Here is a 13,641-nt window from a genome sequence, read left to right as displayed (position 1 = left end):
AAGTCTGAGCTGAATGAGAGATTTGTCATTTCCTCCACAGACGTATCTAGATAGCTGTCACCCAGAGCTGCTGGCCAAGGCCACGTTGAGGGGGACAGCTGTCTAGACAAGCGCAGGCCGACCTTCCGTCGCCAGCTCCTCATCCTCGCTGTCCGTGCTGCTCAGCTTCTCTGTGTCGCTCTCCAAGGCCTCGCCGCAGACCCCTTTCTCCAGGGGAATCTGGCTGCTCACAAAGTAGGCAGCCAGGCCCAGCTCCTGCTCCAGCGCTGTTCTCACCAAGCAGGAGGAGTTGATCAGCCGCAGGTCACAGTACCTCAAAGACCTAGACGGAAACAGAAGAAGGTGTCTGTCAGGGGCTTTGTGCGCACGAGCGCCGTGCTGGGCACTGAGGGAAATGGTGGGCAGGACCCATAGCCCACCTTCCCCGTTAGGGCCCGAGGACTTGTGCCAACGGTGAAGCAAACAGCATCACCGAGAGCCCTTTGCAACACAGTTGGTGTCACAGTGTCTCCCGGGGCACGCCCCCGTATTTAGTCAGTGCTGCGTGTAAGCGAAAGAGCACCGACTTAAGATAAAAACAAGGCTCGAAATCTAGCTCTAGTGACAGGACCATCCACAAAGGTGCAGCTCCTCGGAGGCTCAGGATTGTTTCCCCTGAATCTTGGGAATGAATATTAATAACAATCTAAGTATACTGTTGTGAGGGTTACATGTGATAAGTGGACATTTACTTCTCCAATCAATATTTAAAATGCGCCAGGGACTGTGATCCTGGGGATAAGATGGCGAGCGAGTCATCATCACATTGGAAATGAGGGCCTGTCTGGGAAGACAGACACCAGCAAGTGGTGAAACATTTGGAGGAAGTAAGCAGAGGACAGGCCCAGGCAAGGCTCAGGGGTGTGCAGTGGGAAGAGCAAAGGGCTTGGAGAGAGGCACGCTGGGTTCCAACTGGTCCTGCAATGTACTGCTACGCAGCCTCAGGCAAATGGCCCTTCATTTGCCCACCTAGCAAACAGGATAGTAATACTACTGCTGCAAGGAGTGAATGCTATGTGAGAAGTCTCGCACAGAGCCTAATACAAAGGAGGCATTCAGTAACTGTTTGCTCACATTTAACACATTGCGTATGGATCACGAGAATCTTCATTTTTTTTCTGAGCCATGCGTTAAGGACAGATAATGAGAATTCTCGTTTTTACTGTTGACTCTTTTTACTTTGCACATTTTATTGAATTATTTGTGTTTCGTTAATAACAAAGGAAGCTGCTTTCTGGAGTATCACACCAGGAGGGATTACTAACATCATAGGTGAGTAAAATTCCTAAAAAATTCCATAGAAAAATAATAAATGACATAGAAGCATTTACGCTTTAAAGAGAAGAGTGCATTTTAAAGTAGTTTCTTTCAAAAACCTGCCGGAACAGAGGGGTATGAGGAATTTAAACCCCGCCGTACGCAATGTGTTAAGACATTGTCTTAGTCCTTAAGGAGTTGAAGAATAGAACAATTAATCCATGTGAAATAGCAACAACCAAGGTCAAACCTTTGGAGTCCCTTTTCCTGGCCTGTACATACACATGTGCAGCAGCCTTGAGTGAGTGGCATATGGCCCAGTGGAAAGAAGCCAGGCTTTGGAATTGGGCAGCCCTAGAGTCCACTGTCAGCTACACTGGCTTAACCTCTGCATGCCTCAGTTTCTCCATCGGTCATAGGGGACCACTGCAATAAAACTCTTCCCCGGGGCTGTGGCAAGAGTAAAATGAGATCAAGCACAAAAAAGAATCTAGAAGAATAACAGCACATAGCAGGAACTCAGTAAATGCCAGCTCTCACTATTCTGTTACACAAGCAAAGACGTGCAAGGGCCATGAGCATGGCTGCCCGCTCCTCTCCATGGGTTTGAAGAAAATCTTTAAAAGCCAACCTGTCACCACCAATTCCAGCAACTGCCTTATTGGAGGCCCAGTAACCTCTGTGTCTGCAGATCTGTGTAGAGCTCTGTCTGCAGATCTGTGCAGATCTGTGTGGGGACCCTGGGAGATACCAAGCGGGCTTGCAGCTGTCATCTGCTCGGCTGGGATGGCTCTGGGGAACACAGCCCTTGGGACAGTCAGCCCTGTGTGCTGGGAGAGCTGGCTCTTCCTGAGTGGCATCAACCACTGCCCTCTTCCCACCTCCTGCACCAGGAGGGACCAGCTATCACACCAGCCTAGACCCCAGCGGGAAATGTAACCCGACACCCCAAAATGTTCTGATACTTTCCTAAATGGAATGGCCATCCCTAACACACACAGCGACCCACACACACACATACTTGGGGAGAAAATGAGAGACATCAAACCTGTCTCCAGAGCAGGGAAGCCCTCCCCCCACAGAGCCTGGGAATAGCCCTCACCACACCTTCATGAGCCCAAATGGTACCTGTCAGAAAATTAGGAAATGGGGCCCAGGCCTCAGACACATTTCACCGCCATCAGCTGGAAAACCCTCGTAATAAAGATACAAACCTCTGGTGACCAAGATTGTGAATGCGCTCCCTACAGTCAGACAGTGGAAGGCCGGCCTGGCAAACCCCCCAGCTGTGGGCCCAGGGGTGTAGCCCCTTCCACTCACCTTGGTAAAGACTCCCCATGCGGGTCCATCCCACTGAAGATTAGGATGCAGGGCAGGCCCTCCAACTCCAGGTAAGTCTGAGGTCTCCACTCTGCATCCTCAATTTTCTTCCACATCTGCAGATAATTAAGAAGACATAAAACCTAAGGCCCCCTGTCTTCCCAAGTAGCCCAGCTCTAGGGCACCTTCATGGCCTCCTACTGACTTAAAGTCCTCACATCACATCCTTTGAGAAGAAGGAAGCTATCCGGACTGCAAATAAGTAGGTCATCTGCTCACCACTGTGCTCCCAGCCGCGTAGCACCCAGCCTGGCATGGATTGGCTGCTCAAGAAACACCTGCCAACTGAATGATCTTTGGGGGATGGCACATATCCTAAACTGTGTCTAATGTTTTTGACTGTGTTCCTCAATCATGGCACTGTGCCTTTCAATCATAGTTCCTACTCAATTATTGTTTCAATATTCTTGCTAACCCTTCTGCATTTTCCATCACTCAGGTTTAGTGAGAAGCTGCTATGTGTCGGCCACTGTGCTAGGTTTGGGGGTCTGAGATCTCTGGGGCCCGTTCCTGCCCTCCATCACCTGGAGAAGAGCCAGGTGACAGACAGGGAACACCCAACCGGCCCCAGGCGTGGGGGAGGGCCCCAAGTGTGGGAGAGGGGCAGCTCCTGAAAGAGGAAAAGGCACTGAGTCGAGTCCTGCAGGCTGACAGGCACTAGCTAAACAGGGGAGGAGTAATGCACCGCCGGAAGAAAGAAAAGCATGCTGCAGCCAGCAGTTTCAAGTAGCAAGATAGTGTGTTTGGGGAAACATCAAGGGGGTAGCATTTATAATTTGGTGCCTCTGGGCTGAAAGATGGCGGTAGGTCTGTAGCAAGGGAGGTGGCTGGTGGGGTGGCGGGGTGTGGAGAGGCCATCATGGACGGCAATGCCAAGGAGTATGTCACCCTCCGCCTCCCCCATCCCCTTGGTCACCACGCCCCTCCTGTCCCTGACCATAGGGCTGACCTTGAGCTGCTTCACGAAGTGCTTCCCGACGGTGATGCCCGAGCTGGGGTTGCTCAGAATGATCTCAAAGTGCTGCTCCAGCGCCAGCCGCGCTCGCACGTGGGCCAGCCGCTCGTAGGCCACGGCCGCCAGCGGCGAGCAGGGCACCCGCAGCAGGACCATGAGCCCGTGGCCACAGGGGCACTGCTTCGGGGAGTTGATGAGGTTCTGGGTGATCTCCAGCGTCTCCACCGACGTGTAGTTCTTCATCTGCGAGAGGCCGCTCACGGCCATCATGGCGGCTGCGTAGTGCTGCACGAGAACAAACGTCCTGATCACCGCGCTGTGCAGGCGGGGGAACCTGCAACAAACAGACAGACCAGGCCGTGACCCCGGGCCCGGCCAAGCCCAAGGACGTCCAGGGTGCTCCGCAGGAAAAGGGCCTTCCCTCGGCAAACAGGTAGCCCCCGTCATCCGCCACGCCAGGCACGGGCAACTCCCAGGTTACAAACAAGTCGTGCGGCCTTTCGAAGCTGAAACAGAAACCTTCCTTAGAAGTTAAATCGTAAACTATTTTGTCATTTCCAGCTTGGGAACAAAAGGTTTGTCGTAGCTGTTGTTTCTCTGGCACATAGTGGCTGCTCAATAAATATTTGTGCGGTGAATGAACAGATGAATAAATAAAATAAATGCCCAGTTAGTCGATCATCAGCTTAACTTATAGTTTCCTGAGGCAGGTAATTTGCCCCAGGTTCCCACTAGAAATAGGAGCGCCACCAGCGAAGCACATGCCCCAGACATGGGGGATTGTCCTAAAGGGACATCAATGCATTCATATCAAGTACAGTGACTTAAAAGAAACATAACTCAATGGGATTTAATTTGACAGGGAATTACAAATCAGAGCACACCCAGTCAAACCAGCAATCCCAGTTTTTGCTTGAGAAGCCATGGTGACCATATGTGTCTCCACACAAAGGTGGTAACCCTTCCCGTGACCACAGGCATGGCTGGGGCAGCTCTGACCCATGTGTCAGAATCACGCAAAGCACGCAAATCACTGTTTCTCAGCAGGAATAAACTGACACCCCATTTACACGTGATGCTCTTGTGAGTTTATTTCGCTGTAACGAGTCCGCAGACTCAGTGCCTTTTGAAGCAAAGGTAATTTCTTGACCTCCAAAGACAGGAACCTTCCCATGGCCATGGCACCCATGAGTTCTACAGGGCGGCCAGCCACCTTCCAACAGCATGTCTGATGTCTCCTCCTAACCAGCATTCTTCTCCTTTCCTCTGTTCTTTCTCCTTAGCACTACAATGACTTTATAGGTTCTATAAACTGGAGAGTTAGCTTAATTAGCAAGCTGCCATCACCAGTGCTGTCTCAGTGGCCCAAAGACTGCTTTACTCTGTCCCTGCTGCACTGGCCAAGGAGTGCCCAGGAAGGAAGAAAGAGGGAAGCATGGAGAATACAGGGTCGCCTGTCTTCTATATCACTGCCCCAGCTGTGGTGGCCCCTTGTCACCTTCAGCGAGGTGAGAAGGGAGGATGTCTCTTCAGCAGAAGCACACTCTTCTCCCCATCTTTGACGTGGTGGGAAGTGCCTACACTCAACTCCGTTCAAAGGACAAGCAGAGGACTAGCCCAATGTCTACAGCTTACTCAGCACTCAACACATGTGCCACAAGAGGAGAAACTGGGAGCAGAGAGCAGAGCACAGCAAAGGCCAGATCTCGTAGCCTCCATGTCAGTTCTTGGGGGCTTCTTCCCTTAGCATGTTCACGAGAGCTCAGCTGCCAAGCCGTGAGCTGGAGAAGGGGCCGGATTAATTTCCATCAGCATCACAGTGCTGAAAGGTAGCAAAGGGATTGAGTTTCTCAGAGGGTGTGCTGGGCAACACGAATCCCATGAGATACTGGAGACATTGCACACACACTCTAACCGTCTCCTCGAGACTTATAGCCTGTGTGGCACATGGAAAGCTCTGAGAACTCTCGTGGAAAAGAAATCCTTTTGTTAAACATAAAGTTCCTCAAGCACGTTTGACTATGGAATCCCTTTTGGCAAACAGCTATTAGTATCCAGCCAAAGCAGCATACGTTGGAACACAGTTTATGAAGCACATGTCTAAATTAATCCCTTTGTTGGCAAGTGAGAATAATGAGGTGCCACAAGGGGAGGCAGCAGAGCCCAGCTCGACACCCACAGTTAGTGGCAGAGCCCCGTCTTGTTTTGGATTAGACAGTCTGTAAAGCTTGGCCTGGCTTTACAACGTACAGACTGTGTGATGTCGGCAATCCCCTACCCTCCCTGGGCCTCAGTGTTCTCACCTGTAAAATGGCAGCATTAATCTACCTTACGGGTGTGCTATGTCAAGGTAAAAAGCTGTCAGACTGACTCTGCATTCATACCCAGGTCTATCATTTGCAAGATGTGTGGCCTGAGAAAGTCATGGGATCGCTCTGAGTCTCATTTGATTTACAAAATGAGATAATAATAGCAACAGTCTCCAAGATGTGGTGAGGATTAAATAATAAATAAGATCATGAGAGTAAGGCTCTTGGAACCGTGAATGGCACAAAATAAGTACTCGCTAGATGATACACAGAGGAAACAAAAAATGAAGCCGACCAGGATTGTCACTATCGCTTCCTTTAGGCCTTTTGGAACCTTACTCCCCATTTTGTTGCCCTCCCTTGAGTTATAAACACGCGATCCCACATTCCAGGATATTTGTACCCATTCTCATCTCTAAAATGTTCTGGGGCAACAGTGTGAGATATCACTGGCCCAAAACGCAGGGCAAGAAATAAACCAGGGTCCCTTTAATGGAAGGGCTGAGTCCCAGAGAGGGAGGGAGATGGATCGCGTCCTGAAATTGCCTGGCTGCACACACCTCAAGTTGCACTTGATGTCTGAGCACTGTTAGTGACTTCAAAGACAGACATGTACCTTTTTCCCAATGCGGTGACCATGGCCTCAAAGGAGCTGTCGTATCTTAACAATGGGAGGCTGTGTCCCGAAAGAGTGGACTCGATGAACTCTGACAGCCCAAAGTATTTCTTGTTCTCAGGATATAAATCCGCTCCCTAAAACAGAAGAGCACCCGTCACTCAAATGTCACATTTTCAGGGGCTCAGCGCACAGACGACCTGGACGGGCCTCTTGATCTAAATTGTGTAGACTCTGCAGTCCCTTGGATGACATTTGATTAACTTCTTTCCTCTTGCAGACCGAGTGCACAGAGCACTCCATACTAGGGCATGGTCCATCCCTGAAAGTCCAGACTTTTTCATTCATGTGACCCACTGTGTTCGCCAAGGAGGAAACCAGCCTTATCTTTTTTTAGCATACAACTCTCTTTGTTAAAATCGCTTCTTTCCAACAATTTTAAGCTGGCTTTAGGAATAGGAAAATCAACTATCTTGCATTCAGCTGCTATTAAAATCAACAGAAAAAATACATTTCTCTAACCAATTTTACTCACATTGACATAAAATGACTCCCAAACATCAGAGCTCAAATTTCAGAGCACAGCCAAGTTGGGAAGTGGTTAAAATTACAAACACATGAACTTCACCCTCAAATAGCACAGAGGTCAAGTACGAGGGCTGTGGAGCCCGCTGGGCTGGGTCATATCCTGGTTCTACCCTTTTCCAGCCACATGGCTTTCGGCAGTGGCTCCACACACCACCCCCGCCCCACCCCCGCCCCACCCCACCCCCGCCTCATCTTCTCCATTTGTAGATCTCTGATCCTAGCACCTCCGTCTTATATGAGTTCACAGGCTAAAGCGCTTAGGACAGTGCCAGCCCTGCTCACGGTTAGCACTCCATAAACAAGGGTTACAACTGCCACTCATTCTGAATCTTTGGGACTGCAGCTCAGCAGCAGTGTGTTTTAAAGGTTCTTCAGATGACTCTGAGGCACTTCAAAGAAGTCCAGAAATTGATGTTTGCTTATTGCTTGTGTCATTAACTAGAATCCAACCACCCAGAATTCTCAAACCACAAAAACTGTGTGGGGCGGCCGGTTAGCTCAGTTGCTTAGAGTGCAACGCTCTTAACAACAAGGCTCAATCCCCACATGGGCCACTGAGAGCTGCGCCCTCCACAACTAGACTGAAACAACTTGGAGCTGATGGGTCCTGGAAAAACACACTTAAATAAAAGAATTTTAAAAAAGAACTGTTGCGATCTATTTTGATAAGAAAATGACAGGTGATAAACTAAACCCTCACCTGATTTTTTGGGTGTGTGTTCAGTTTGAGGAAGGAGATTTTGAACCTTGTTACTTAAGGATGCAGGAATAGGAAAAACGGGAACACTTATAAGGCTTCTAGACAAAACCTTTTCTGTTCCAAGATTGGGGAAGCCAACTGATGTATTTCGAGAATGTTTTAAAGACCAAGAAGGGTCTAAATCTAAGTCAAATTAATGATCCAAAGAGCTGGGCCCCACTTGGCCCCCAGCTATGCTAGTTAATCAAGATCTGTACTAAACAGGATTTCCCCCGACTCAGGGGCCACTGCCACACCAGGCGCAGCAGCCAGCGGCACTCACGCACATTGTTGTAGGACGCAGGCCAGTGGATCTCGTTGTACGGGCTGATGAGGGTGTGTTGTGTCTGCAGCGCATACGGGAAGGAGGTCACGTGCAGCGTCACGATGTTCGGGGCCTCCTTCACCTCCCTGCAGTTGAGCAGTCTGTCCACCAGTCCCACAGATGGGTCACTTTGGGAATAGAGATTATGAACAGTACTACTGAGGGAAGACAAGGGGGAGAAGTAACAGTAAGTGCGATGACTAATACTGATCTATAATTTTACAAGGATCAAGCAGCTGCATACATTTATAACTGGCCCCACCCCCTCACGTTGCCAACACTCGAAGCTTATGGCTCTGCCCATGACCAGGAAACTTACAAATCTTTTAAATGACTGTACTACAGGTGCCTGTCAGGGCCTCCCCTGATACTCATTACTGATTAACAACTCGGCCGGGACACAGTATTTATGGATGATTGCCTGTGGAATACACAACCCCTCTCCTCCTCACAGCCATTCTCATCCAGCAGTGTTCACTGAGTGGCCCTTTCTCCCTTGGCCCAATCTCATTGTTGCCAGTGCCATTAATTTCTCTTCTCTAAAGTCCTACTGACTTTGGAATGATCCAAAGAAGATGTAGAACGGTAAATTCTATGTATACGAAGTTTAAACGTATAGGAACGGAACAGGAAGCACTTCGGACAAAGAGCCTGGGAGACAAGGAGCACTCAGCCTATCTCTACGGGACGATGGCCTCCGCGTCCTCGTCCGCAAATCTAGGGGAATAAGAAAAACCAGCGCTTCACGTCATCGGGGAGGCAGGCAGCCACTCTGAGAAACCCACCCCCAAAATAAATATTCACCCAAGAGCTTTTGATGTAATCTGGGATGTTTAAATTCCCCTTAGCCCCATACATGGACCCAAGATGGTAAACCCTTTATCTAGGCATCTTCAAGGCTCCGCAGGCCCTAAGCTTCTGCGTCTATGCTGAATCAAAGCCTTCCACCACGAGCTGACCCATGGTCTTCCATCCTGCCTCAGCCACGTCAGTGGCAGTGTCTAAATGCACACTTCCAAGGCCAGTCTCACAGACACGAGCCTCATGAGCCTCATAAACGACTGGGAGTCCTGCCAGACTCCACGCTTGATGCTGTCTGAAATTCATCTTGATTTACGTTCATTTAAATGGAGTAAGTAAAATCAACCCTGAAGAAGGGCAGTGCTAGCCGTGACCCATGGTACTGGAGCCAATGGGACATCCATCAAGAAGGGGCCTAGGCCGAGCTACTCCTGGCAGGGTCCCTTCCTGTATCAGCATGGCGACTTGTTACTCTGTCACTAACACCCCACCCCAGCCCTGTGAGGTTGGGCAAGAGGCTTCCCTTCTCTAGCCTTAGTTTCCATAAGGGTACCTTTCAGAGGCTGCACTAGATGGTCCTCTGAGATAGCACCCACCTATGAGGTCCTGAAATACATGTGGCATCTGCTAACAGATGCCAAACCCCACAGCACTCAGCTTTTTAAGGCCATGCCCACAGTCCCAAGTATCATCCACATCCATTATTTCAAAGAAGGCACATGTCAACCCTGCCATGTGCCAAAGTCGTTCTAACCTCACAAGATCCCAGTGGGCATGGTCGTGGATTAGGACGAAGAGGGTATGTGGATTCTGAAAGGAGTTTTGCAGAAAGGACTTAAATTTTGTCTGTGCCTCCGCATCTAGCTTCAGAACGTACTGTTCCACCCTCTGCTTGGTCATGTGCTCCTTTTCCAAGCCAAGCTCCAATAAGACACCTGCAACACAGTAACAATACATCAGTAGCTTTAACACAAACACTGTCACAGTAGCTTTAACACAAACACTGTGACTGTCACTGGTCACTCAGCAGACACCTGATGATCAATCGTCACTTGCACTGCCGGCCTGTGCCAGGCCCCAAGGCTACAGGGATGCAGAATACACAGGTGAGTCAGAAGGCCGGCTCCTATGCAAACGCCTGCAGGGCAACCTTCAGGAGCTGGGCACAGTGACAGGCCTGCTGACAGCTTGTGTGTGCACAGCAGCCCACCCAGGGGACACAGAACTGGCTTCGTGAAGCAGCTGATCCCACGCATGGTGACTGCTGGGAAGGGGAGAGAAGGTCCTACGCCCCTGGCAAAATCATCCCTCAGCCTGAATGCCCCCGAGCCAGAGGTTACACCACTCTAGACTGAATCCTTTAAGATACTGACTCTCCGTGTATTTGATATTTAACCCCCTTGAAAACACAGGGAAAACACAGTAAGCTGGATATCAACATATGGGTTGCCGACCTGAGTAGGACAGGGTGAAAATTCAAGTCTACCTTTAATGGATTATAAAATCCTGGGCAACACATTCGTAATCTACAAAATGGGGGTGACAATTCCTGCCCTACCACTTTAGAAGCAAAGACTGGTGTTCCAATCCCAATCGGAATGTAAGTGGATCAAAGCATTCCCCACGCAGACATCCCAAAATGCCCTGTACCTGAGTGCCAGACATGGAACAGGGTCTGCTGGTAGGTCACTTCCGAGGGTGGAATACAAATCAGAAAGTCCACCTTCTCGAAGGATCCTAAGTCCAGATTCTGGGTACTGGAATCCGCGATTGAGCACACGTGGGAGAGGAGCTTCTGGGCCACGGCCAGCTGGAAGGGCCGGATGTGGTGAGGCTCCAGAGTGTAACCTGGAACCAGAGTCCCCGTAACGGTGAGGTGGCCCCGAGAGCGGATGGCCACAGCCCTGCACCTCTGCTTAGGAACTCAACAGTGGGCCCCGTCTATGCACAAGTGGCAGAGAAAGGGAAAATACACCACCACATAGCGAGTGCCTGCCCTGGGCTGTGCACCGACATAGTTATTCCACACATCTGTCCTCATCTAATAGAAGGATGAACAGCACTCAGAGGGCACAGAGGCAATGACCTACTCTACCTGAAAGGGACAAGGACAGCACCTCAGGGAAGCTGACACTGACTTTGGACTTTGAGAGAGGCTGCAAGTTCTCTGGAAGACAAGACGTCACAGCTCTTCAGGAACTTAGCATGAATAAAATATTTCAACAATGCATTGATAGGCTGGAAATCAACACAGAGAAAATGTGCCATCTCAGTAAAACCGTACAGATGTACGTTTTAGGGTAAATGAGCTTTATCGCTAAGGACTAAAATTGAAATTGGATACTAGGTCTAATTTGATGCTAAGGAGAAGCCCTGCCTTCTGGATGTGCTGCTGACATCGCTTCCTTGTAGCCCCGGCTGTCCTGGACGCTGCCTCACCAGCCCAGACCCCTACCGGCTCCCGCTCACCACTCACTCGTGCATGTCGGGGCCCCGCCCACATCCAGGGACGCTGATTTGGTGACAGAGGAGGCAGTAAGTGAGGAAGAAATGTGGCCTTGGTTTTCCTGATGAAATTTGTCCAGCAAAATGTCAATGTCGCCCTCTGCCCAAAACAGAGAGAATAACAGAAATGGGTTTTCCTTCTTGTGAAATTCAGCAAATATCTATGGAACGCCCACTATGTATCAGGTACTGTCCTGGGCCGGGGATAACAGAGGTAAAGAAGGCATGGGCCGTCCTGTGGAGAAGTCCACAGCCTGCTAAGGAAATTACCTTGTGACCATAGGACAGAAGGAAGAGCAAGGTGCTAAAGGACAGGGGAAACGGCCCAGACCCGTCCCGGAGAAGGCGGGGCTGCCAAAGGTTTCTGGCGGGAAATGGGTGAGTCTTGAGGGGTGAGTACCCAGGCAAAAGAGAGAGGGACGCTCAGCACAGACCCCATGAAACGAGGCACAGAGAACACATTCTCCAGCAAGAAGCTTCAAGCAATTCAGCGGGGGAGGCAGTGGACAAGGCCTGAGAGGCAGAGAGGAACAGGCACCAGGCCCTCCTGTGTCCCCAAACAACAGAAACCACAAAGCCCCCACCGAGGACAGCCCACAGCCACTGCAGGAAGATGGCAGCCAGAGGAGACCACACCAGCCAGGGCCACAAATGCTTGTACACAGAACAGAGGGGCCACCCTGCACATCTAAATCAAGGCCAGCCTCAGCAGGTCACGGGGTGATGGGGTCCGAGGTGACATCCCCCTTTGTGTCTTTGTTTATTTCTGTCTTGTCCATTTATGGATTTGTACCTGTCTCACTGCAAGCCTACCTGGACAGAGGGTGCTAAAAAAGGCTCCCAAGGAGTCCACTTTCCCCGTAACCAGCTCATAATTGACTTCTTTCTGGTACTCCGCTGGTGTGAGAAGGCTCTCAGAAAGAATCCGGGCTTGGTATTTTCCTGGAAAACAGACAACTTTCACTGGACCCCTCTGCGTAGAATTAGCACAGGGGCACCTGGATGGCAGGGTCTGTGTCTGTATCTCCTTATCTCTCCATCCCCCAAGCCAGGCGCCATGCCTGGCTGAGAGCCGGTGTCCCTGTTGGTTAAATGAATGCCTGGCATACACCATCCTGGCCAGTGCACTAGGTAGGGTAATGAGGGAATACCTGGAGTACTGGCTTTGGAACCTGACTCTCCCCACTTACTAGCTGTGTCACCTGGGATTAGTGACAACCCTTCCATACCCAGTTTCCTCATCTGGAATACGAGGCTAACAGTAGTATCTACTTCACCTGACTGTTGCGAGGATAAACCAAACCATGGTTATAAAATGTTTACCCCAATGCCTGACACACAGCAGGGGCTCCAGGTTTATTACCGGACATACCACCAAATCAATGCAAAACATTAATAAAAAAACACAGAATGAGTTTAGAATCAAAGAATGCTAAAAGATAACTGGGCCACTGCACAATAACAATGTGAGTTTTTTAAAATAAATTTCAAAAGATAGAAAAAATTCAGGTTTAAAATGTATAACACCTGTGGTATCATTTTTCAAATTGGCCAAAAAATATGAGTGCATGAATTGGCCAAAAATGATCTGACATTTACAAGTTGACCCATGCAGATCCACGAGTACTATGCAAAAGGGTCAAGAATGATGTTTTAAAATCTTGAATAATTATCCTAAGTCGAGAAATCTCTTTTTGTAACCATGACTCTTTAATGGAGAAAATGCTAGAATTAAGAATTTGTGTGTGTGAGTGTTTTAACTAAGAGATGCAGTTGGGAATTAGGCATTCACACTGCTCTGACAGAATGAGTTCATGAGGTCACTGTGCAGGATACCAAGACAATACACACAAAGGACCAACCTGGCAAATAAAAGTTGCTTAATACATCTGATTTCTCCCAAGGATCTGTCCTCTACTTTCTGTCACCCACCTACAACTACAGGCATGCCTTGGGTTTTGTTACTACTGATAACTGCCCCTCTAACAACCTTCACTTTCAGCACCAGCTCTCCAACCACCTCTCACATCCCACACTAAGAGTTCTGCTGCTCTTCTCAAATCTTGGAGCCTCCTGGACATTTCCCTGCCTTCATTCCCTTCCTGTCCTCACGCCCCTCTTCCCTGA

At 49.5% G+C, this 13,641-nt stretch overlaps 1 protein-coding gene across 4 annotated transcripts in view; it reads right to left on the bottom strand.

Annotated features, from left to right (window-relative positions):
- GREB1 (growth regulating estrogen receptor binding 1) overlaps positions 1-13,641 on the bottom strand; it is a 77,993-nt gene that overhangs the window by 24,193 nt on the left and 40,159 nt on the right. For 2 of the 4 annotated variants that reach the window (XM_074331693.1, XM_019750957.2), the window contains exons 12-20: positions 12,328-12,456; positions 11,486-11,614; positions 10,660-10,857; positions 9,764-9,944; positions 8,171-8,366; positions 6,557-6,693; positions 3,626-3,965; positions 2,617-2,732; positions 123-322 (exon numbers count right to left, since the gene is read on the bottom strand). In XM_074331693.1, the coding sequence (XP_074187794.1) occupies positions 123-322; positions 2,617-2,732; positions 3,626-3,965; positions 6,557-6,693; positions 8,171-8,366; positions 9,764-9,944; positions 10,660-10,857; positions 11,486-11,614; positions 12,328-12,456 (1,626 nt within the window). The remainder of the gene's footprint in view (positions 1-122; positions 323-2,616; positions 2,733-3,625; positions 3,966-6,556; positions 6,694-8,170; positions 8,367-9,763; positions 9,945-10,659; positions 10,858-11,485; positions 11,615-12,327; positions 12,457-13,641) is intronic. The other 2 variants (XM_074331694.1, XM_074331695.1) reach the window with 1 other exon arrangement.

Source organism: Rhinolophus sinicus, linkage group LG05 (assembly GCF_036562045.2).
Source record: "Rhinolophus sinicus isolate RSC01 linkage group LG05, ASM3656204v1, whole genome shotgun sequence".
NCBI classification, from domain to species: domain Eukaryota; kingdom Metazoa; phylum Chordata; class Mammalia; order Chiroptera; family Rhinolophidae; genus Rhinolophus; species Rhinolophus sinicus.
The sequence above is the reverse complement of the archived record's forward strand: the minus strand, read 5'-3'. Positions and strand labels throughout refer to the sequence as shown.